Source organism: Patagioenas fasciata, chromosome 2, assembly GCF_037038585.1.
Source record: "Patagioenas fasciata isolate bPatFas1 chromosome 2, bPatFas1.hap1, whole genome shotgun sequence".
In the NCBI taxonomy this organism is placed as follows: domain Eukaryota; kingdom Metazoa; phylum Chordata; class Aves; order Columbiformes; family Columbidae; genus Patagioenas; species Patagioenas fasciata.
Genome location: NC_092521.1, coordinates 112,142,495 through 112,168,587, shown reverse-complemented (window position 1 = coordinate 112,168,587; position 26,093 = coordinate 112,142,495). Strand labels below are relative to the sequence as shown.

Sequence of the window (26,093 nt, the reverse complement as noted above, 5' to 3'; positions counted from 1 at the left end):
ATTTGTAGGGAAGATGTAAAAGATTATGTAAATATCTCTAAGTTGGGTAGCAGGCTGTCTCTGAAAAGAACCTAATTTTAAAGAAGATGTATTATGCAACTTTCAGAAATCAGTTCTCTGGAATTTAATGTGCTTTTATGTGATTCAGATTTACACATTTTTTGTCTCCAGTTACAATAGGCTGTTTGAACTCTTAGACTGGAGAAATCACATGGAGCAGGTGAGCAGAGTTTGGATTTGGCTCTGTCATGACAATTGTGTTAACATTGTTGACATATATTGGCTGAAACCCATGGCGTGGTATTTTCAGGAGGCATACTTTCTTTTCTTGAGCATATGGGTTTCCACAAAGGCATGGCTCCCTTCTTCTCTGCATGTGAGGCAAAACCAACAATAAGCGCCATGAGACCACCATGGTCAAATACCAAATCCAAGCATTCTCATCCTATGCTTGGTGCTTGTGTGCGGGAGGAAGAATGGTCTTATGGAGCAAAAGGACTTCTCTCTGTGAGTGCTGTTTTGGAGGGAAGAATAGTGTGGATTTCACTGTGTAAAAACCAGACAAATGCCTCTCAGCCTCCCTGTCTTGAAAGTGAGGGAATCCAAAGCTGAATAGGTGAAAGGGATCCCCCGGTAAAATGCACGCAGCTCCGGCAACAAGGTGCCCTGTAAAGATGAAGGCTACCCTATTGCTTTCTGGTGCTGTCAGCTCAGCACAAGTATGCTTCATCAAACTTTTGAACCTTTCTGACCTCCTGGATAGAGTTCACTGTTCTCTCATTTTCAGCCCAGTCACCCCAGGTTTACTTCAACACAGGCAAGTGGTTGCCCTATATGGATGCCTTTTTTGCTCAGGATTTAGGTATGTTTATGTTTGTGATGATAAATATATTTCAGGGAAGACAAAACCAAAAAATTTTTTAAAAATCAAGTTTATGCTTGTAAAGACTTTGAGACGCCTATATATGCATTTTTATGTGCAGAGAGATTTAAATACATATTCACATGTCTAAGCTTTAGCTGTCTGCCCCTGGCACAGAGGACTTGTGACTTTGGCCTGTTCTCTATGTCTGTGTTCAAAGGAGCAGCCTGTGGTGTACTAGACAGTTTTCATGACATCCCAGTCTTTTGTTAATGCACATGGGAATACCTTTTCCACTCAGCAACCTACCAACCCCTCTTGCCTTTTAGAAGCACTCAACAATGCAATTTTTAATGTGCCTGTTCTCTCCAGTTTACCTGTGAGATGGGCACAACATCCTGGCCTGGTTGGAGCCAGATGTGTGCTTCCTCCAGCAGTGTTGCAGCCTCTTTCCTGTGTGTTAATTGCTGATTTATTGTTTTCACCATACTTCATTTTTCATTTCATTTCATTGTTTTACCTTTCTATCTCTTTCTGTAACAATCCATTTTTATAGATTTTCTTGTCTTTATGGTGAAGTCTGGCAGGTAGAAACATACAGTTTAGTAAAGAAACAGAATAATACACAATAGCTATAAAATACAGTTAATTTCCCAGGGTTAGAGATTAGGAGGTAGCAAGGATACCTCAGGTTTGTATTTTTGAAGAACTACCAAGGCCAAGTAGATGTAAATAAATAAATATATTAAAAGGGATGCATATACCTATATGTACAGATGTATAGGAGAATAGTGTCTTTACTACAAGTACCCCTCAGATATAACAGTGCTTGAACGTACAAGTCAGCCAGCAGTGCAGTGTGGTTCGAAACACTAGAAATATTCTGAGTGATCGTACAGAAATAAAATAGCATTTTTTTATAAGCTCATGCCTTCTACAATGCTGTGGTTCAAGGTGCAACCATATAAAATTCATTACTGTGCATAAGCAAAAAGAAGTTAAAATATTGCAATTATGTATTTCTAACCAGATTTTGCTGAAGTATGTTTCTTGTCTTTGAGTCCCAGTGTAGCAGCATGTGCCTGTTCTGCAAAGGGCTTCAGCCCAGTGTGAACTTTAAGTATTTGCAAAACTCCTACTCAGTTAACTTCTTAACTTATTGCTTACACATTTTACTCAAATAAGGTGGTTTTAAACCACTGAAAAAACAGCAATTTTTTTTTTGTTTGTTCACTAGGACTATCAAAATGTTGCGTTTGGCACAGGTAGAAGTTGAACTGGTAGATGCCCTTGTCCATGCAGGTTCAACATTTCAGAAATCAGTGGTAGGGCACAGGTCTCCGTTATTTTACAGAAGGGCATTACTGTTGTGTAAACCTTATTGTTGTGTGAGCTATGTACAGCTAAACAGCAAGCTACGCTGCCTCTAAGGCTTCCCTCCTCTAAGATCCTGCAAGTACAGCATGAAATGAAAAGATAAATATGAAACTAAAACTCCTCATGCATTGTCAAGACAACTGTGTTTTTCACAGCCTTTCCCTGGCATTTCGTCAGAGTCTGAAAACAAGCCTGAAATCCCCTCCATATTTTATGACTGTTCCATGTGCTTTCTCTGAACCAGACGGCTGCCATGCCCCCCAACCTCTCTGGGATGTTTTCCCACCCTGCCCTAATCTTCTGCATCAGTTGCTCTTATCACTTCTGTCTTGTCCATTGATCGGGCCTTGGGAAGTGTGCTGGACTGGAGTCTGCCTTGTGCTCCCCAATGTGTTGGCTGCCCTGTGGGGGCTGTGCTGCTGGGGTGGACAGGAACAGGAATTCAAGGTTCACTCGAGATGGGCTTTCAGAAGCTGTGCCATGGGCACTGGGTCAAGCAGCCAGTGGGGGCTGATGCCCTTCTCTTCAGTAACATCACCCTCCAGCCTTCCCCCCAGGATGACTTGCTTCCCTGGCATCTCACCATGTACTGTACTGGCTTCTTGCTGATCCTCCTGATGTGTGATGAACACTGACTCTCTGCTCACTCTGGTTTGATTGGGGTTTGGCTTGAGATTTTTATTGTTGGTTGCTTCTTCACCAAAACTCATTGCAGAGGCTGTGTATTAATGCAGGCTGATTTTGAGGGCCTGAGAGAGATAAGGACATTAACATGCACAACATCCCTTCTCCTTTCCAGACCACAGAACCTGAAATAGGGAGGTTTTGCGCTTGTGTGTTGACTCCAGACTGCTAGAAAAAGCTGGATAGATAAGAAGCTGTTGTGGCTCTTTACACTTGTAGCCTGAGCTGTGACTGCACAAACTACAGCCAAGCTATTCTATCTAGTGTGCTTCAAACCTGAAATGTGGGGCTCTTGCTGTAGAGATGATGTATGATTTGATCTCTGCAGCTATTCCTGGCTCTGTCTTTTGGCAGCGTGAAGAACATATAGGTCTGTTGTGCTGCAGGTTGTGTTATGTTAACATTTATTCTCTGAGTAGTGGAGGGAAGGCACCACCTCATTTTGCATCCAGGGACTGCTTGAAAGGTCTCTTTACTAAAGTTGGCAATACTTAAAAGGTTGAGAGTTTTGTTTCTTTTATAGTCAGAAAGGGAAATAACATTAGTTCCTTATCATCTAAGAAATAGTCTTCTGACTTGTGTCCACAAAATGAATGCTAACCATAGCCTTCATGAGAAATAGACTGCCACATCAGATCATCTTTCCAAGCTGGCTCAGGAATATGAGGAAGGGACAAGATTTGTGTTTGATCTCCCTGTCTGGTATTTCCCTTACACTTGTCTTGGCTATGAGGGGAAACTCTGCTGCTTAGGAAACTTGCTCTGTTCAGCAAGATGTCTTCAAAAGCCTGTCAAAGGCTTTGTGCTAATGTCTGAAATGCCAAAATTATCCTTTTTCTCAAGTGAAGAACTGGTCCACATTCAAGAACTATTTTGAGCATTGTGATACTGGTTATGGGAATATGTTTGAATAATGCTATCTATGTATAGCTTTGTTCCTGTCCGTTTGTTATGTTTTCACATCTCATTGTCATTAAATGCCTGATAATATCTCATCAATAGAAAAAACAAACAAAACAAAACAACAACAACAAAACAACCTGTGTGTGTAAATCAGCTTAAATCAGCTGTGTTCAAATTCCTCCAGAAAAAATGTGGTCTAAATCAACATTAGCCTGTGAAACTGAGATGAAGGATCAGCCCTGCTGACGTGCTTGCTCTCATCTGTGGCTGTAATTTTTGTGAGCATTTGCTTGAGGCTGCATATGCTTATGGAAACAGAAAAGTGTTCATTAATGGAACCTGGGAAAGCTGACCTGTCCCATTTCCCACTCAAAGCAGGGCTGTTACCAGCACTGGCTCAGAATCCCCATGGCTTTGTCTGAGGCTTGGAAGGATGGAGAATCCAGAGCCTTTTTGGCCTCTGTTCCAGTGCTACCATCACGTCCCTGTTGCAGCATTTTCCTGAATGCCAACCTTCACCATACATATGGGTTGTATGGTATCAGGTTCACTTTGCTGTCTCATAAATGATGCTATTTGAATGGTGTCACTAGTGAGTGGAGGTATTTCATGGGTCTTCCGTGGGCCTCTTAAAGATGTGTATCTTGGGATTGCATAATTGTATCTGACCATAACTCCCAGATTTTCACCCACTTTTAACTACCATTTTTTTGTTTTGTTTTGTTTAAAAGATTGATTTAACAATTTATGTCTACAAAAGGGTTTTCACAATTTAAAGCAAAGATGATGAAAGTGGTTTGTGAAGAAGGGAGGAAAACTTACTACTTTGCCTTCCAAAACAAACCAAAACAAATCCAGACAAAGCAAACATATTACCTATAAAAAAATCTTTGCTGCCTCTCTGCATTTGCTGGATATTAAATCGCTAAATTTATCACAGAAATAGGCCTCACTGTAGAGAACTGGTTTTGGGTTTTCCACTGAGGAGCTGGTTTTGATTGAAATAAGAGGCTGGAAATTCAGTGTGTACAAGTGGTATAATTTACTCCCATTTTCTTCTTAAGGCAGATGGTTATTGAAATATCTTTGTAGGATGTGTTTCCCTGCCATACATGCTATACAAAAAGAGAAAAGAGAACAGCAGGAAACTGCTTTCTGCATTCCCAGAAGAGCCCATGACTGCACGCACCCTTCCCTCTTTCACACAATGTGCTTTGTGAAGCACAGCAGGGATGGTTTGTATTCAATAAGGATATATGCGAGTTGTCCCATTTTTTGTGAAAAAGAGTCAACAAGCTCAGCACACATGGTTGTTTCATGTGAAGCATCGGGGTGTTTGGTAGGGCCAGGAACATGATGAGTAAGACAAACCAAGTGAGATGTCATGGCAATCCCTGCCAAACCAAGGGACAGAGTTTTTCCTGTAAACCTTTGTGCACCTTCGGTGGCCCAGCACCAGAACAAGCTCAGTGTCTGGAATGGGGTGGGGACATTGGCAGGATAAGAGTCATTGCGGAGTGGAAGCTGATATCCTTTGGATCCAATGCACGGCTACTCATATTCCACTTGAAAGCTTTAAATTCTTTGCGAAAAAAAATAGATGGAAAGCACGAAATGAAGAACGCATTCCATATTTGTTTGACAGATGAAATATGATCAGTGAGGCCACCATGCAATGTGTTTAATAAGATGAGTACAAGAGAAAATAATACAACTTAAATCATAAAAAGATCTTTTTCTAATTGCTTTGTAGGTGGTCTTCGAGGCTTTGCACAATCTGGAGCCTCGTGGGTATGTTGTCGGATGGATCATTGCCATCAGTTTGCTGGTGGGAATACTCATCTTCCTGTTGCTGGCTGTGCTTTTATGGAAGGTAAGGCAACAAATGCAACATAAACATGGAAGCTGGTCCCAGGGGAAAAAAAAAAAAATAAATAAAATAAATGCTTAAATTTATCCTTGCATTTAACATCCATTTGCTTTAGAAACTAAATAATAGTTCACTCCATTACAGAAACCATCGGCCAGCAAAAATATTTTCATATCCAGGCTTTGGTGAGGGACAGGGAAAGACTCATGATATAGAGAAGAAGTGGAAAAGTGGAATATATTTTTTTAGGACCTGGTTATTAAAAGTTGAAACCTCTGATACCATTTCAGGACAAAGGAGAGGATCCCTCTTAGAAACCTGCTTTTATTTCCAGACTGTGATAGCTGGTACATTTCTATGGTTTTCTGATGACTGAGGTTGGCTGATTTCAAACAGGATTTCCTGAAAATCAGGTCGATGTGGCTTTGATCAGCTAAAAGACTGGGTGCATGCCTAGCAAAAAGCAGCCAGTAGCTACTGTTTTCAAGAAGTAAAATGCATGGAGGAGAGGAGTATCCAGCAGTAAATTCTTCAGATCCCTCAAAGAAAGTTCCAGATGAGTAAAATGCGTTACCAGAGCAAGAAGCACTGGGACCTGTTAAAGCCAGCCTTCGCACCATCTCTGATAAGACACAATTTTTGTACCCAGGCACTGTTGCATGGTAAAACCGGGCTGATGCAAACACTTAGCAGCAGCCATCTGGTCTGGTAAATATGGAGGGTAAGAAGCTTCAAGTGTTTTCATTCCTCAGTTCCCTGTTACCAATCCATAAATTTAAAAGGCCACGGTCAAGGTCAGGGACTGTCTTTGAGAGAAGTAAATCTCAAATGCACACATGGGAACATGTCCAACCTTATTTTGCTTCCCGTGGCAGAGGTCCAGCAGCCTGATTCGTGCTGTTTAGCAGCATGTGCACTGCAGGCTATACTCACTGGCTGCACCGGGACTGGAGGTCGCAGACCTGATGTGGCGCAAAGGACGTATCACTGCAGATCGCGAGGCTGTAACATGGATGTACAAAACCAGGCCAAAATCTGGCTATGCAATTCTTATATATCTTATACAGATGTGTGTATAGCTGTGTTCTAGATTATACATCTACTTCATAGATAATATAAATTTTACATGGGTTGTAGATTTAAAGTATTTTTTTTATAGTTAGCTTTGAAGATTTTTAAGCATATACTGGCCAGGTAAAAATTGACTGTGCTTTCTATTTGGAAAACAATGTTTGACCACAGTCTAGAATATCTCTTAACTTCTGTTTTTCTGGCATGTGGGAGATGTTTTTTGTGGCGAAAGAGCGAAAAAGAAATAAAAAAATAAAGAAAAAAGTCTGTGCAATTAAGATGGCAGAATAACCATGAGAATGGAAAAATGTGAGACTGGAAGAGGCCCAGGGTTTACGTCCCAATGACACATGGTTTTGAAAGATGAGTTACTGCTGCTGATACCTATATGACTGATTTTTATACAGCTCATTTCCTGAAGGTAAAAATGTACTAGATGAACTGTTTGAAAAAGTGCAAGATAAGAAGAACAGCACCTTTCACTGTGAGTCTCCATAAGAATCTGACACAAGGTCAATTCTTGGTCTCTACTAGAATTAATACAGTCCTTTGCTTCCTGGCTCAATCTCGAGACTTGAGCTCTTCTGAATTTTATGGAGATCATTCAAATGCACATGAAGAAGCTGCCATTTTGTTGAATGAAAGCATTGAGGGAAATTTTGAGTGAGAGCAACAAATAATTATAACTACCACCAGGCTTCCTGCATGCAGATGTTAAAGTGATGAGGCAAAAGCAAAATGAGATGCCTTGCTGAGAGTCCTGTGGCAGAAATGGCAGTAAAAGCCAGGCTTTGTCAGCTGCACTCCTGTGATTTATCCACAGAGTTGCGTGATTACTAAAGGAACCAATAACTTAAGGTTTTGTTTTAGAGAAAAGTGTTTAAAAGCTGCTAGTATCAGCCAATATTTTAATTTAAGTCTTGGTTTGGAACATAAATATACATAAGTAATACTTTGCACTCACTAGTTGCTATATTTATTAAAGTTACTGGCAATATTAAACTTGTCTGAGATGAAACTGACATGGGAAAGTTGCAGTCCTACAAAGGAATCTTAATTGTCTGATTGTAAATATTTGTTAGACAAAATTGGTCAAGTATATCCTGCAATCATTCCTAAATTTTGTGTGTGAAGTAAAAAAAAATAACAAACAAACAAACTTTACATTAGAAGTATTTTAGTCTTTAACTGTGGAATGAAAGAGCATATTTGAAATCAGTGGAGTTTGCGGCATCTTAGAACCACTAGTGAGAACTAGAAATTACCCAAATTTTAGGGCCAGACTATAAACTAAACTATGTTTTTATTAAGAAATTAATTAGACCTAAACTGTGGTCCTGGAAGGCAGCTGTTTACACAAAACAGAGCAGGAGTAAACTCATTATAAGGGAGTTGAGCACTGGCAGCAGCACAAGGCTTTGCTGGCAGCTACAGTGCTTCAGCCCAGTGTGGCAGGTACGCTCTCACACACTCTCACTGAATGCACGACTGTTCCTTGAGTGGTAGAACACAATGGACAAATCCTCGAGCATGCTGATGTTTTGCAAAGGGATTAAGTGGCTCCTTAAAGCTGCAGAAAAATACTAGAAGACATGTAAATATTCCACATTGCGCATTGCTAAAATTAATGTCGTTAGCAGGAGTGAGATCTCAAGGACATTCCAGCTTAAAATCTTATTTTGAATCAGAGTAAGGTTACTATGCATACAATGAGATGAAGATGGTAATTATTTCATTATTTGTAGGTCTAAAATTGCACCGTTTAGGGGTTCCATGTCAATGGAAGTGATGTTAAATGTCTGGTTGTTTCACTTCAGATAAAAGCTTATTTATTCATGTGTGAGACCATAACCATGTATCTAGACACATAACAAGCTTTTTAGTGTGAGCTTGAGCAGCTTTTGACTGGCTTTGCTTCTCTGCTTATTTTAGTACTTCGTGTAGGCACTGTGTTTCCTCTGGTTTAAGTGCATACAGCTTCAGAAGAGCTGGGCAACTTTTCCCTGACTTCCACGAGATGCCATGCATAAGGCACACTGGCAAGAGTTGCTCATTTTGTTGGATAGTGCCCAATTTTACCCTGATGCTTGTTCATCCACTCCAAATGCCTTTGTGCAGGCATCCCTGGGGACATGCTCCCACTCTTGCAGGCTCCTCTGCAGCGCAGCTCGCTCTGCCGACTGGCTCCTCGCCTCTGCTCTCCCATGTGCAAAAGGAGCAGGAGGGGCTCTCGTGCTGTCACCCACAGCAATACATCTTGCTTTGTACTGCAGAGGTTGCCCTACACTTCTTTGGTGGCCTCCACATGTTTGTGAAGAGGGGGGGAAGAGCGGGGAGGAGGTCGCTTTGCTTCAGGCCAACTACCCACTTGCTAGGCGAGCCCATGGTTTCACAAGCACTGGCAATAGCTCAGGAGGGGAAGGCGGTCATGGCTGGGTTATTTTGGGGGAGTGCTGTCCTGCACATCCTTCCCTCGGCTGTCAGGGCTGCAGCCATGCGCAGGGCCAAGGTCCCCTTTGGGCGTAATGGATTTATGCACATGTAGAACAGGGCAGAATTGGCATACACCACGCAAATGAAAACTGAAACATAAAGTATTATAGCAATATATATTAATAATAGTAGTGATTTACAGTGCTGAGGATTGAAGTTTCTACATTTGAACTGGCTTGAATTATGGAGTGAATTATTCAATCCCATATAGTTTTAGATAATGTACACAGAAAAAAAAAAATTGGTTTGTGCCCAGAGGATATAAAGAAGCAGGGGGGGATGTGTGAGTACCATACTGGACATTTGGGCAGCTTGAATGATCTGTAGAGCTAGCTGTGGAAGTGGTTTGCACAACAAAAAAATTGTATTCATTGCACTATGCTGATTTTGATTATTTGTGGCTTGTTTAACACAGGAGCTAAACTTCTTTATCTAGACTTCAAGCTCCTTTCTGAACTGAGCCTGTCCCTGAGGTATCTGAGCTCTGACTTGTCTAAAATGAGGTTTCTAGCACTGTTTTATAGCTTGTGGATTCCTGGGGCTAAGAATTGATCTCTGAGCATCTTTATGTGAAGGCCCCCTTCTGCTTCATGTGCTGGATTTTTGACAGAATTGCAAAGAGAATGACAGGCAGAATAGCACCCATGTATATTGGGTTTTGATTAGCCAGAGGGTTCTTGCTCTTCAGTATGTGCTAGACAGAACATTTTTTGCCCTTTGTCTTTAAAATGAGAGTTTGAAGACTATTTTTTAGGAGAAATGTGAAGACTTTTCTGTCTACTGAGCTGAGTTAGTGCATGCTTTGAACTAACAGCGAGTGTGAATCTTACTGAGTGCTGGACTTGCAAAATCCTCATTTAAGCAGAGGCTGTATGTGTGGATGCAGCTGTTTGCTAGCACTGCTTCAAGGGACAAACTTTGAACTATAAAGCTTGCTTTATGAAATATGAAGGTCTTTTAAAAAAGCCAGACAAACCCAAGCAGGTTTTTCGAAGGTGCATGTGGGCTTCTTGCATGGAGAAGCCTGATGACTTTTTTTCTGTGACTGCACAAGTGTCTTTCAAAGAACACTTTTATTCCTCTACGTGCAGTAGTTGCCATTGCCTCGCATATTGTCTCAGCATTTAGAAAACATCTGAAGCTAACTAAGGCTGAAGCTAACTCAAAATTCACCTATGTAGCAAAACCCAGTTTTCGCCTTTTTGGAAGGAGACACTTTCCCTTACTTAGGGCCTCAAACATTAAGTCTTCTTACAATGGGCCAAAACATACAGGAGAGGAATAAAACAATCTATGCACTTATTCTTTGCCAGTGGTTGCTCTGTATCCTGTATTAAAAGCTGAAAGAACATTTTCTTTGCCTATTTTTCAATGCAAGAAGTCTCCCAGGTGGGTGTAACCTACACATTATCACAGCTCTGTAGCTCCAAATGCAGGTTTTGGAGGTGGGGAACAAGAAACCTGTTTAAACTGAGTGGTGTTTCATATCTTTGATGACAGTTCCTGTGCCTATGCAGAGTTCACATGCTTCTTCCTTTCTCTACATACAATTCCAAGAATAAACCGTTATTTATTATGGTGATGCTTTAGAATTAAGAATCATAATTGATGTTAAGATAAACAAGGCAGTTGGCTCAAATTGCTGTGAGAGCACTTAACCTGGGGCTAGTGATGGGAAGGGTGGACTTCACAGAGTACAAAGGTCTTCCCTGTGGAGATGTAGACAGATGCCCCGTCTGTCTCAGCACTTGTAAAGGGAAATACTTCTCCTTTTTCTTTCTTTTTGCTTTCTTCTCCACCATCTCTCCTCAGTTCAAAATCGTATCAACAACAGTAGTTTCTCACACTTTCTTCCAAGTTCCTGCTAAGCTTTGTCCTCTTATTTTTCAGCTATTATCACTTATAAAATTATGATCTCTACATACAGGAACTACATAGCCCATACCTGTCCTGTCTGTCCATCAAAATTGCAACTACTGTAACTTCAGTTGTGTTCTCTGAAATTCCTCTTTCTGTAGACCTCAAATCATTGCATTCTTGAGAGTTTTTTTTCTGATAAACTTTGCATTTTGTTGCTTTTGTTACCCATTTATCTAGTTGCTTCAAATAAGTTGTTACTTGCTGTCTTTTATGTAGGCTTCTCAGGGATACTACTTGACACAAATTCTAGACTCAGTAGGCCTAGAACTGGGCTTTTTCAGTATTATCCTGTTATAAATAATAAAAATGCAGTCAGGTGATAATTTGGTTCTGTGATTCAAAACCAAACCCTTATTATCTCCCAAGTATGGGTGGATCTTCATTATGTATAGCACCTAGGAAACCTTGAGCAAAAAGGCCAGTAGATATGCTTGGTTGTATAATGTCGTTTTCACCAGGCAGAAGGTAGGTGGACCATTTGAAGTCTGTTTCTGTTCATTAAGAACAGACAAAACTGTGTTTTAGTACATTTCCTTTTCTTGGACCAAAGCGAGCATCTCAAACCATTTGTTTACCCTTGGCTTCCCCAGACAGGGTTTGTATTCAGGCAACAGGGGCTCAAATGTTGGGTTTTCTACAGTAGATTATTTAAGTGATTTGCTGTGCTTTTTAAATTCTGACTAGATGTTAGAGGAAGATTGTGTTTGAACATCTTTTATTTGTCCTTACACAAGCGGACAGTTAATGCTGCTGTTGTAGCCAAAGCACTGCCTTCCCCAGTGAGTTTGCTGGCTACCATGTAATATTTGTTCACCACTCTCAAGAGGAAGGTTGGCAGCATTTGAGTGGTGGTGTGTGTCCAGTATTTGTGAAATGCCTTTGTTATCTTTCCGGATAAAATGAGCTATGTGAATGTACAACAATAAGGTTGTGGCTGAGTGTTCTCTCTGGTCTCAGTGTCCTCCAAACAGGACCTGTGTCTGCCAGGGCACTTTGAGAACATCACAGCCATTGCAGCTATGTTGCTCCATGTGAACAAATGGGACCCACTGGCAAGAGAGAGATCGGGTCAGGATTCAGATTTTCTGTCTGAAAATAAGAGAGACAGCATTTTTAGGAGCCCAAACCAGAAAAAGAGTATGTGTGTAGACTGAAAAATTGCAAATAAGTACCCAAGGTTCCAAGGTTCCCAACTGCTGGAACACAACATGTGTATTTGTTGGAAGTTGTTACCATCCCTCAGACCCAAATGCCAAGAACAGAGAAAATGTGACTTGTATAGTCTGAATTCTCTCTTTAAGCTTGGTGTCATAGTGGGAAATTCTGTGTTATGACTTAAACCAGCCATAGCCATTTCCTACTAGTTCAGCTAAACCCATGAAAGTAATTTATTCTGATAATTATGGACACAGCACAACTTTCATGCAAATATTTTTGGCAGGTCAAATGTATCAAAATGCAATTGTAAAGCTACTTTTTATTAATTCCAGAAATAGTCTTCAATGTTTAGTCTCTGTTTTTCATACAAAGTCAGAAATATTTCAGTAGTTTTTCTTTTTTTCTTTAGGGAGGAAATGAAAAATATAGATTGAGATATGTCTTAAATTAATTGCACTTGCAGGAATAATTTATCTAATTATTGTCCTATTCCCTGCTGAGATTTAAGAAATCAGTATATAGTAATTTGTCCAGACCTATCTGCAGTAGACATTGTTTTCTTTCTAATCTTTGGGACTGATAATCAGAGATGAACTTTGGATGATGGCTGTGTTCGTTCTATGACTTTTTAAGAAATGCACTACTTAGTAAAATTTTGCAATAGGAAAAGATCTTTAAACTGTTTGAAAGTGTTTATAAGTTTTAGTGTTGGCGAAGTATACTGGTAACATCTGTTGTGCAAGTTACTGTACACAGTTACCATCCTGCAAGAAGTTCCTGCTTTCATTACACTCAAGTTACCAGAACTCAGCACTGAAAGATCTTTAAAAGTCCATTAACTGGAGTTATCTTCATTTCTGAAGTACTGCAAGTGCGCAGTCCTTAACAAAATACATTATGTATGTACAGAAGAAACAAATGCTAGGTGAATTAGTCTGTCAGAGGCAAACTAGATCTTATCTACAAGGTAAAGATAATTCAAGGGTAAGACATGAGAACCACGAGCTTTATTCGCTGCATTAGCAAGTAGGTCCATTGAAGCCAACTGAACAACTTCTGGGAGAGAAGTTGCATGAGAAGTGGTTAGAGGAACAAATTATTGGTGACTGGGCTTCATGTTTAGACTAGGGAGACACTCCAGCATCAGTGACGACAGCAAGGCATGATATGTTAAAGAAGCTAAAGTAGTAAATCAGATTGTCGGTACCAGCATCCATCTCTGTGTGCAATTATGTCTTTCCCACATCTAAATGTGTATTTTCTGTATGTGCTGCTAGCCTGAATTGTGTATCGACTTTAAGGTACCTTGGTGACTGTTTTTGGAAAATTTGGCCTTTGAGATAGACATAAAGCATTTCATTGAATTAATAGTTTATTTACTGACCACTTGAGCTAAGTTTATAAATTGACTGTTCTTGGCGGGGGGGGAAAAGGCACTTAAAGTTTTTCGTCTTATTTCAACATTACAAAGTAACAGCCTGATAAAATGTGTGTTTAAAAACGATATTTGTTTTACTACTACAGCATGGGCAATAAATTTCCTTTTAAAATCTATGCACTACACATCTTCACCCTAGTTACCAACGGTAACATCTTAAGTCACTTAAATGCAATTTTGTGTACGTTGCTAGTTCTTTTCTGCCATAACAATGTCTATCCGTTGCAATACATTGGGATCAGATACTCATGCAAGGTGTGAAGTTGTTCCGTAGTAGCCAAATAAAGTGTTTGTAGAGGGGAACTTTTCTTTGAGCAAGCTGCTGAACTTCTTTTTGCCTCAGTTCCCCAGCTGCATAAGTATATATATAATTGTGTATCTACACAAAGTATACATTTTATGTGCAGACATACACACACCCACCCCAGGCATTTGTTGAACAGTGACGTTTGAAGCATATGTATTTATTTTCTTGTACGTGTTTCATTGAGCAAATTAGGATCTACGTTACAGGAAAGTTAAGGGATTTGCCTCTCAAATGTCAATGGAAGACTGAATAATGAAAGCCAGGCCACTGGAGTCCTTAGGACCATACCTTAGCCATATTATCATCCTTCCTCCTAAATATACAGGCAGAACACATGGCTGCTTTCCAAACATGCCTTTTCCTCACAGGGGGGCCCAGGCGGTGGCAGTTTGCCAGTCCTCTATGGAAAAAAACGATACACAATATCTGTTTGTGACCCTTCTGTACTGTGGCAAGGGCCCTTTAATTGGGAGGAAGGAAACGGTGCATCCTCTTAGAGCTGGTGGCTTGCCAGAATTATCCAGGCTACACGAACCCAAGTGCAAAGTATTTTTTCCTGCCTTCTTGGCAGTAGTAAAGTGCGATGCACTTAATAATCAGTGATCGATCTCAGAATGGGGAAAGACTTGGTGCTTCCCATCTCAGCAGCACTGCTTTGCAGAGATTGGAGGTGTGGCTGCTTAGCCAGCTGATGGTATCTTGCTTGGGGTGAGGTTCCTGGCCCCGCTTTGAACCATGTTTAGCTGCGTATTTTTTATCTGTGGTGCTGTTTATGAGAAGGGGAAGTGGCCAAGGGCATGTACTCAAAAAAGGTGAGGAGAAGATTACTAAAGGGCAACAAGACGAACTGCTTGAGACCTCTGCCTAGATTAAACAGATGTGGCTGTGAAAGATTCAGGATCTGAATGCAGACTGTTCATCAGGTATAGCTGGACAGTGCTTAGCAGTAGATGAAAATGCTGTACAATAGAGGAAATACAGCTTCTGATGAAGGTACTGAACCCAAAGTATCTTGTCAAAGCCTAGTTCTATGGGAGATTGCTTCAGTGGTTCTTAAATTTAATTTTATTTCTTAGTTACACTTATGTCAGTACTTACTTCTCTCTCTTTTCTCTTTAATTGTTGATTTGTACTGTAACCGCCACTAGAAGATGTTTATCAGCAGAGCCATACTGATAAAAATCAACACTTTGTGTGTGCAGTGTAGTAGGTCAGTATACATGAGAAAATTAAAAATTGTACAAAAATTTGCAAAAGTGTCTGATCTAGTTCTGAATTCTGTTTGAAAATTGTCATTCACAAACCTATATTAGTAGCTCAGCTATATTCTCAGAACACTGGTACAAATCGAGACGTAATGATTTCTTTTTACAGTGGTCAGCAACTGTTCTTATCAATTTTTTCTTTTTTCTTAATAGATTATGTTAATGGGGAAAAGACTTAAGAAAATACAAAACATAACCATTCTTCTACAATCCACGTTTCAAACTATTTTATTTCATTGAGAGAATAAGCCCCACTGGGCATTATAAGAGTGCTCTAGACATTTACTCAACAGTGACTGTAGCAAAGGCAGTGATACCGCTTGCCCTCTGATCAGCCTTGTTTTTTCCCAACTGCAGATTAAATTTTATTTTGCAGTATCGTCACTCTTCAAATATTCTTATAATTGGCACCCTAGAGAAATAGCCACAGGACAGTTCTGCAGGAAATGCTGGCTAAAAGTTTATACTTTCAGAGTTTAGAAAAATATAAAGTCCAGTAATTCAGTGATCAGCCTTTGGATGTGCAGAAAATAGCAACGGGAAAAAAAGGGCAATAATTTATTGTGATGTTAATTCAACACGTTGAAATCACTTTGAAGTTTTCAGTTTGTGTGAGTGCTTGAAGAATGCAATTTGATGCGACTGTTGTTAGATATGACTTATCTGTGATTTTTAAGGGATTTAAATCTGGTGTGACAGTTAAAGGGAGTCGTGTGTGCTTTTGAGAGAGACTTTAAATGCTTAAGATTGAGTAGAGGACTTGACAGTACTGTTGCATGGCAATAAATAACTTCACAAAAACAGGTGTAATTCCCCAACTGACAAGTAACACAGATTTTCTATTGCTTTATTGTTTGGTTTTGCCAGAAACATCCTTTCTGCTCAGCATATACTGTAGATGGCAGTAAGGTTATGCTAGAAAAGGGTACATGGGCTGGAATAACTAAATTAAAGGATGTGTGTAAAACCTATGGATGGTTTCAGGTTTTGAATCTAAGCCTCCTATTTATAGCAGTTCTAACACTTACTTGAAGTACCTCCAGAAAGGACTGGTTATTGTTTGTCAGTTCTGGTAAAGACCGGGCCAGCTTTTTCTTTACATTTTGTTTGGATCTCCCTAAATTTGTTTGGATTTGTTTAAAAGCAAGCAGATATCTTTGCAATTTATCACAGCAAATGTGAAACATGACAGTTTGTGGATTTACAGACAACCTCTCTTCTTTCCCTGGCCTGGGAAGTGAATCCATTGTGAGTGACACTACTAGCCCCAGGATTTCGGGTTTACCCTTTTATTTCTGAAGTCTTCAATGGCCCTCTTCCTCCTCTGTGTTTGTACACTGAAGAAACAAAGTAGGACATGGTACCCTTGGTGTAGCAGTTGCCCTCTGGTGAGGTCTGCCAGGGTTAAGAGAAAAGCATGCTGCATGCTGAGCAGTGTCCTGCTCACAAGACCTTTCTTTCAGCTGCACTGACCTGAAAGGCCCATAACTCAATAGGGCCTCCTCTGCCTTCCCAAATAATTTCCACCCAACTCTGAAATGCTGACCGTAATTCGCTTTTCTCATTTCCTGCCTTGTCTTTGGTGGCCGGTGACGACTCTTCTACTGTAACCCTTCAGCTTCCCATGATACTCTCACCTTGTCTCCTCTAAATATGTTCTGTAGCTCTTATTGTTGGGAGTGCCTTCCCCAGGCAGAGATTTACTCATCAAAATATTGTCCTCCGTCCTTTCCTCAGATGTGGTGGTGTGAACTCGCAGATTGCATGATGGGGTCATGGCTCTGGACTTAAGTATTCCTTTTCCATGTATGTACATCTGTATGTGTACACACATACACACTTGTCTGCATATATGGAAAACAAAGTCTGGGAGAATTGAACAATATTAGAGACTCGTTGCCTATGAAATGTGGGTTGGAGACAATTGGCACACTGTAGATACCCATTCCACAAGTGAGATCACAGCGGTACTTCTGTTAAAGCTGAGGATCTCTCCTCCTCTCCCTGCTTCAAACCCAGGACTGAGTCTCAGCAGTGCTTTCCTCACTGGGTTCTCTGAGTTCTCTTAAGGGCTTACCATTAGAGACAGAAAAGAGATCTTCTGCTGTCACTTCTGCCCCAGTGACAAAAGAGCCAGTGTATACTCAGCCCCATATTGCATCAATTCTCCTGCTTTGGTCCAAGAGTCGTCCTCCTTGCTACCCCTGTATCTCCTCACTGGATTGTAAATTCCCTTTTTCTCTCCAGCTTGCCACAGGCACTTAAAAGCCCTCAACATATGGATAAATATTGCTGTCATTTTTAGTGAAAAACAGTTTATTGTAAGGAGATGTATATGTGGGTTGTGTGGGCTTTTGTGAAACAACAGCTATGTTGTGATTTCTTCATGACCGTTACCAAAAAACATCCCTTTCTGGTGGTGACGGGGACTCTCACATTAAGTGGAAATACGTGATGTTAATACTAAGGAACAGTATCCCGTAACAAAGTACATCCTTGCCTTTCAGGGATGGCAAATATATCTAATTTCTGACCACTGATTTGAACAATGTAAAACCAAAAATCCTTAAAGTCCAGATTCTCTTTTTGCTTGCACTTAATTTAAGTCCTCTGCATAATTTTAGATTATTCAGATCATTTACAGCAAGTAAACATATATAGCTTTGTAGTGGAGTCACCTCTAGATGTAGGATTTCATTCTTCATCAATATTTATTAAGGTCTTCAGCTCACTTTTTTTACCCTACTAGAAAGTTGTACAGAAGCATTCTGTATCCAGTAACAAAACAGTAAAATACCAAAACTATCATAACGAACTTTTAAAAATAATTCCTGAAGCAGATGTTCACAAACAGACAATTTTTATTAAAATAACAGTGGGAAGGAGTTTGCTTTTGTTTGTTTGGCCCTCGAGGAAATTAAAAAGCCTTTCTATTATTTTGATTGTAACTTCAAGAGAGGATTTTATTGAACCAAGGATGTGGTTGCATGAAGGATGGAAACCTTAAGGGTTTAAAACCTGTTTTTAAAAGCTACAGATTGAACTTCTCTTGTTAATCTTAGGAAATAAAGTCCTGTGGCAATTTTATTTTCTAATGTGCAGACCACGTAGGTCTGTTATAAAACTCGATAATACAAAAATGGCACCAACTTCTTCAATATATCTGCTCCCTGAGCATATGTAAGTAGTATCTGCAGATTCCTGTGACTAAAATAAGTACCTAAGAGTAATCCTGCTGGGGCAGAACAACAAAGTAGTAGGTTCTTACACTTTTTTTTTTTCCCCCCCATTATCAATAAAATAATTCACCTCTGGGTTAGATCGTGACAATCTATAGAAACATTTGTTATTGGTTTCAAGTCTTCACTGAGCCAAAGCATGTTGGCATCAACAGTGAAATTTCACTGGGATTTTTATGATGGTGCTATCTTGAGGATGTCTTCTCAAAACACATCCTTTGCATTGGTATAGCTTGTAGGTACAAGCAGAAAAATTACTAGTAACTATATTTTTCTACTAAAGAATGAACTTGATCTGACTTCTAGACCAAGTTTGAAAAATCGAGAACCAGATAAGTTCTTCTTTAATTCTCTTTTTCTGAATCCTTGCATACACTATTCTGAAAGATGCTGGGAGGCAAGGGAGACATGGCCCTCCAAAATTCAACAGTGTCCCTTTTGTGAGGTGTTTTTTTCAGAACAGAACCACCATTGTCCATGCATTTGCTTGTATTGAGCAGCATATAAAGCTTTGCTTATGATAGATGGGAGACTGTGTCCATAGTCTATGCACAAGACTATGAACAAACTACTTCTAAGGCCTAATTCTCGTTATTCATCTGGGCCTCCCTAAGGTCGTGGGACGTCTATAAAATTGCCATTGTAGATATTTTTGTGAATTTGTAGATATTTGTGCCTATTGTGTATTTACAAAGTGGTTGCAGATGTGCGTGTAATGTACATCTATGCACTCAGCAGTTTCTAGATCAATAGCATACCCCAGGGCTGTGGTCCACAGATACTCAAAAAAAGGGCTTGTTACACCACACTGTAGCTCCTATGTCCTTTGCACAGAAGCCAAGCAGCAAAGGTAAGGGGTGAGAGAGGATGGTGTGTGTCCAGTCTCATGTTGCCATGAATTCAGGGTGTAGTTGGGGCACTGGCAAGGACCTGGGCTTTAGGAAGCTCTGCTGGAGGAGCACCCTCAGTAGCTTAAACAAGCTGCCTTTCAGACCCCTGTGAGTTAAAACGTACTTGAAGAAAATTAAACTTGCTAAAGAACTGAAACTAAAATGCCCAACTTAACAGAAACTTAGTAGTGACAAAACAGCACAAAATATTCCTACGTATAGCCAATTTGGGAATAAAGGATGGTAATAACTGGTTGATAAAGGAAGAATAAAGCCTCATGTTTTACTCAGCAGGAGTAAGAAACCAGGTTTAGAATGGTAGGAGTTACATAAATGTTTAATTATGATGAACAAAATGTTAATACAGTGGTCTCAATAGTGCACTGCTAAGTTTGAGAAGTTATTCTTGAATGCTTACCCAAGTCTGTTATTAAAAGCATTTATGTTTATTTGAATGACTTAAAAAAACAGAGATACAAGAGGTTTTTATCCAAACTGAAATGAAAACCACTTGCATATCTTTAAGAGTTTAGGAAACAAGATACGCAAAAGTGATTATCAGCCCTGCAGCAGCTTGAAAGCTTGTAGAGGAGTTATTGTTGATGCTCTGTGTTTTGTAGGATGAGGCTTGTATTTTGCCTTCTGAGCTGCAAATTACACAACTTTTAGCAACGGGACAAGGGAAATCATTTAGGTGAAAGAAGAGTCTGGAGTTCTCAGTTTCCTCCAAAGCATCTTAATGTAAATGATCCTTAAATAGAAAATTTGAAACCTGAACTTAGAGTGATTACTGGCAGGAGGAGAAGTTCTTGTGGCTGTACAGCAGTGGGCTGATACTTCTGGAGACAGATAGGCCAAAGTGGCAGCAGAGCTCTTCACAACGGTGGTGGAGCACCTGTGATAGACAGTAGCACATGCTGGCTTTTCTGAAAGAGGGTTTCTTACAAAAAAGGCTGATAGTTGGAATTTGGGTGCTGGGAGGTGAGTGTACTGTATCCCTCCAGTCTTGTTTTGTGCAGTTGTGGACACAGTTCATAAAACTTCAGCAGCATTTACTCAGGACCCAAGTGTTAGCCTGGCTTTACGTTCAGATCCAAATGTTGCATTAGTCTTTTATTTCAAACCAATAAATCTGTATCTGCCTCTTCTGGTCTTTGTCAATTAGAAATACGTTATGCATATTTTTAAAAAAAAAAATGTTTCATTAAGAGAACTCTTCCCTCAGAGTTGTTCATCTGTAAGGAGCAGAGTACTCGTGAAGATTTGGGACCCGTTCTGATCCCATTCATAGTGATGTAAATGAGGAGCTAAGATGCCAGGTTAGCACTAAGAGGTATTAGATATTAACACCTGTACTACTATTTTCTGGACACCGTTTTCTGACAAAGTTAGTTTTGATTTAATGATACTGTTACTTACTGCTGTCATCTCTTCTTGATTTGCAGATGGGCTTCTTCCGCCGGAAGTACAAAGAAATTATTGAGGCCGAAAAGAGCAGAAAGGAGAACGAAGATAGTTGGGACTGGGTCCAGAAAAATCAGTGAACTGCCCGCCAAAACTAAAGCCCAGTCATGTGACACGCGTTCGCTAGCCTAGAGGTCCTGCTCTCTTATCTTCCATATGTGGAAGAAGGAATCTTCTCCAGATTTTTCGGAGACCCTGTCGATGCTGTGTCTTTATCACTCCAACAAACTAGGGAACATATCCTGAGGCAACCACTGCAGCCATGTCGGGTGACTGGAGCGAGTTACACTTCATTTAAGAGCTGAACTTTGAACTTTGGTAACCAAGCTGCAGTGCAGAGCAATATTTATGAATCCAACTATGTGGTATACCCTCAGGGGAAGACTTACCTAAAAGTATTTTTTATAAATATAAGCTTTTTATATTATGTCTTTATATTTGTATCAATGTTTTATAGTTTCTATTGAATAGCTATATAGTTCACTCAAGCACTGATATCTGGCTAAATCCATGGAAATACATATATGTATATATAAATCCTATTGTACTTTTAAACTTCAATGCAAGAGAGAAAAGAGAGATTTGCAGATAAAAGTAGCTGAAATCCTATATGCTTAATTCACAAGGCTTGGTAATGTTGTATATAGACATTTTAACAGCAAGAAGCCAAAGTCCTTTCATTATCTCTTTTTTTTTTTTTAATTTGAACTTGATGTTTGATTTATAAACTAAAGAACCTAAAGTATTACACAGATGTGATGTTCTGTATATGAGTCTATCCTTTACTGGCCTGAATAGGAGAGAATGAAAATACTTCCTCAGTGGCATTGTAGCAAGACTTGTAGCTTGATTTGCTCGCTGAAGGAAGCATCACAGAATGTTTTCCTTTGGGAAGTTTTCTCTTGCAGTCTCTAGTGCTTCAATAATGGTCTAGGACTGTACAGTTGAGATACCAGAAGGATATAATTGCCCAATGACTATGGCATTGACAAATTCCTTGGAATTAAGAAAAAAAAATAAATGGAGTCATATTAATATTAATGTTAATATTAAGAAGGATGGTTTTTAAGCTACTGTTAATGATTGTGATCTGTTGCTATCAAAGCAAGTGATAAATTTTAACAAGCTATGAGCATTAGGCCTGCCTTGTGAGTTTTATACACGAGTCATGAGTTTGTTTATGTGGTAATGAGAGATAAGAGGATGCAAGGATAAAATGTTTGGATCTTTGGATCATAGATTTTCTGTCTGGGTGTTGCTAATACTGAATGTCATCCTTCCTCAAGCATGAAGAAGGAAGTTTAGTCAAGGTGCAAATGTTATTTGATCTCAGTTTGCCACTTTGTTCACTGGTAATTCCTTAGCAAATAATATTTTGAATTAGAAGAAACTTAGTTGTAATTAATTCAACCATGTTTCTTCAAAAAGCTCTTGGATTTCTGAACAGAAATAGTGGCACTCTTGTAAGACTTGGGTTTAGATTCCACTTGTACCTTGCACCTTGTGTAAATGAGAAGTAAATATCGCGTTGGTATAAAATCCATGTAAGGGAAAGAAGAGTTGAGCTCTGTTGTAGAAGGTGAAGGAGAACAGGAGTGAATTCTTGCAGGATGTCTCCTTCAATAAGAGTAAGGTAAAAGAACTCTGGGAAGTTTGGAAACTTGAATGCAGAATGCAGAGAACATGCAAGAAACCTACTTGAGAACAGGCCTTATCCTTTCTCTTCCTTGCCAAATTCATTATAGCTTCAAATTTTAAAAATTAACCATGACCATATTCCTGTTTGCTTCCCCCTCCGCCACCCCCCAGCATTAAGTGCCTGCTGTTACTACAGTATTGATCAATATTTATTAACTATCTGCACCCATTAGACGGAAGATGTTTTTTAAGTGAATGAAGTACATTGATTCATCGTTTGACAAGAAAAGCTATAATATTAGTTTGTTCAGTTATCTTTCTTAAAACAGTCATTGGTGATTTAAGAGGCTTCACATAGCAAATGATCATTTAAGCCAGAATCTGAAAAAACCTGCAGAGGCAAAATCCTGTCATGTAGGACTGTTGATTTTTCATCAGAGTGCAAAAAACAAAAGGCTGATGGCCTTGGACTGCACTGTTGTCTTAGAGGCTATTGAATTAATTACAGTATGATATTTCTGACATCAGTTAGTTTTGCTAGCATTTAAACCTAATGTATCTATATTTGCTGTTGTTGAGAAGTACCTAAGGCTGGCAGAACTTGGACATGAGACTGATTCACAACTATGAATTGAATAAGAAATTGCTTAAAATTCTTACTGAAAAGAAGTCAATTTATGCAGCTGTGAAAATTTTCAGTATCTGCCCCGTCTAGAGCTGAACCAATCAGTAAATTTGCTGGGAAAATAATTCAGGGGACAAGTGAAATTATTTGTGAATTTAGCTGAATTTGAAAGTTTCTTTTTTAAAAAAAAAAAAAAAAGTGAGGAAATTCCCTTTGAATAGTTGAAATGCCTTCTTTCCACTTTTTGAACAAAAAATTCCCTTCAGATCTGCCAATAATGATTAGGTATTCCATTGAAACATCTTTTTAAATTATATGAGGAAAATAGTTAAAAAAGGTAAAATATCCATTTAGCATTTCGTATTTTCTTGGACATTTTTTGGTTTTGGCTCAAGGCAAAAATTCTTTTTTCTTATTTGGTTAAAGTAAAAAATACTTTTAAAAAAAGTAAAACCTATTTGATGGAGCCCACACTGGACTTTTTTGATATCTGACTTGAATTGTCTACTATTGATCTGCCACAACTTGTGCCGTGAAAAATCTGTTTGGTGGCCAGATTAGTGACATACTCTTGAAATAACCCATAAATTCTTAGTATCATCACTGTTAGGTACTCAATAGTTCTGGTGTCATAGATGTTTTCTTTTTAGTTGTATACTCCTCAGATTTTTTTTACATGGTTCCAGTTAAGATAGTAAGATTTGACAACAAAATGTACCAGTACTTAGTAATAAAATCCTGTAGATGCACCTTTCCACTTCTTAAAAAGCAACGAAACAAGCCAAACAAACCCACTCATATCAGTTGGTCGCAATCAGTTTCTAACCCCAAAATCTTAGGAAAACCTAGTATACATGAAGAACATGTAGAAAATAGCTGTGCTATTTTGCTATATGGTGTTTGGGTTTGTCTGTTTGTTTTTAAGAAATTTAATAAATGTATCAAAATCTGGAGACATGGTTACTTTGGAAATTGCTCCTAGGAAGTTGCCATCTGTCAGCTACATGTTAGTTCCTTTGTGAAGGAAATTCTGCTTGCACAGCAGAGCTTGGGGGAGTCATTGTACCGGTTTTCTCCAGTTAATCCATTTTGGGACAAAGTCATCAATTGTCTTGGACAATTTTGTTGAAAGATTTGCTGAATTGGCATTGGTTTCAGTTTTTTTTATTCAGCAAGCTCACTTCACACAGGCTCTGAGCTCTGCAGGTGGAAGATTAGAAGTGGGGCAGTAACATTTTCAAATGCATCATCTGACACCTGAGAGATCTTTTAAGCCCTGAAGCTTGCAATGTGCAGGGTGTCTTCCTATGGTTAGTACCCTTGTTGGTTCTAGGGTAGGAGGAGAACAATCTCAGAAAAATAAGACCAGGAAGAAAGGTGGGGGAGGGGAGGAAAGAATTAAGAAAAAAATCACTTAATACAGAGCCCATGCTGTTGCAAACCCATTTAATTTCTATCTTGAATTCAAGAAGATTACAGTTGTTTCAGAGTTTTGGTAGCCCACAGCTCAGGGATGAATTTCACTTCCCAATAGCCACCTTTTACAGTATATTTTGTGGCCATTTCATTTGAAAACCAAGGGTCTGCTCCTGGAGGTGAATTTCCATGAGTTCATCCCAAGCAACAGCAGGGCTAGTGTACTGTGAGGCTGTCACTAGTATGCTCTGGTAGTTGGCCATTGTAGCTACCAAAAATACTAGCTATGTTTTTCTAAATAAACATAGTTTTCAATTCGTTCAATTACAATAAAGTCAGTAAACTGGAGAAAATACTGGAGCAACCTCTGAATTGAAGTCACCTCACATCTCACTTGGATTATCTGAGAGAAAAAAGGTGCTTGATGTGAACCTCAAGCCTATAGACCACCTAAGTAATCCTTTCATCTCAAAGTGACAAAGCCTTTTGCGATGCCGAGCATTCCGGTGAGGACAGCCCTCTCTGTCTTGATACACAAATGGGAAAGACCCTACATACAAGTCAGTGATGTGCAGGTAACTTAGCTTGCTGAAGGCAACAGTTGTGTAAAGATTGTATTTGGCAATATTTAGCGTCGACTTTCTTTAATGTCTTCTGTTCATGGGCACATTTCGGAGTCTTGCACAGGTTTCAAGTGTAGTATACATGTGGCGTGGGAATATATGATGTTGTTTCACTAAAGGATTAAGGGAGTCTTGGAACTTATTTCTACCTTTGTCCAAGTTCATCCACTTGCTAGGGTTTCTTGGATATAAATGAAAGTAGGATTTGGTTCATTTAGTGTACGTTGATTCAACTGGCATGAAGACTATAATTGCTTTTGGAGCATGTTTTGCATACGCAGTAGGGTACCCACACCATTGTCACTCCTTTTTCTTAGGATGTCACTCCTTATGTATTGTAAAATTGTATGTTTCTTTTTTGTGAACTTGTGGTTGGAAGAATGTGTTCACTCTTATTGAAGTCACCTGTATTTAGAAGCTCATGTTCACCTGTATTCTAATTCACTTGCACTGTTTTGGAAATGTCAGGTTTACAAAAATACAACTTTTTGGAATAAAAAGTGGCTGCAAAATTATCCTAATAATATCATTTTGTCATTTATTGTCCTTGTCTGGCTCAAGTATTTTGCATTAATAAGGTGAGACATTTTCTCATGCATAATTGAATTAAATGGTATGTGCATGTGTTTATCTTTGTATAGATGATGGACATCTTTTATCCTAATTCTATGACAGATATAAAATCAAAGTATTTGGAGATTAAAAGTATAACTAGCTTGACTACTGTACTGTAAAACTATGCAAAGGGAATTATTTATATGTCAACAGTATTGCTGGATCCACAACAAAACCAAAAAAGGACATGGTGCTGATACTGCCGTATAATAAGAGTGTAACCTCTGTAAGTTGA

At 39.2% G+C, this 26,093-nt stretch overlaps 1 protein-coding gene across 2 annotated transcripts in view; it reads left to right on the top strand.

Moving 5' to 3' along the window:
• ITGA9 (integrin subunit alpha 9) overlaps positions 1–25,758 on the top strand; it is a 223,676-nt gene extending 197,918 nt beyond the window's left edge. The window contains exons 27-28 of one of the 2 annotated variants that reach the window (XM_065830650.2): positions 5,580–5,699; positions 20,923–25,758. In XM_065830650.2, coding sequence (XP_065686722.1) covers positions 5,580–5,699; positions 20,923–21,021 — 219 coding nt within the window. In that variant the 3' untranslated portion in view covers positions 21,022–25,758. The remainder of the gene's footprint in view (positions 1–5,579; positions 5,700–20,922) is intronic. The other variant, XM_071804740.1, reaches the window with a different exon arrangement.
• The last annotated feature ends 335 nt before the right edge of the window (positions 25,759–26,093 follow it).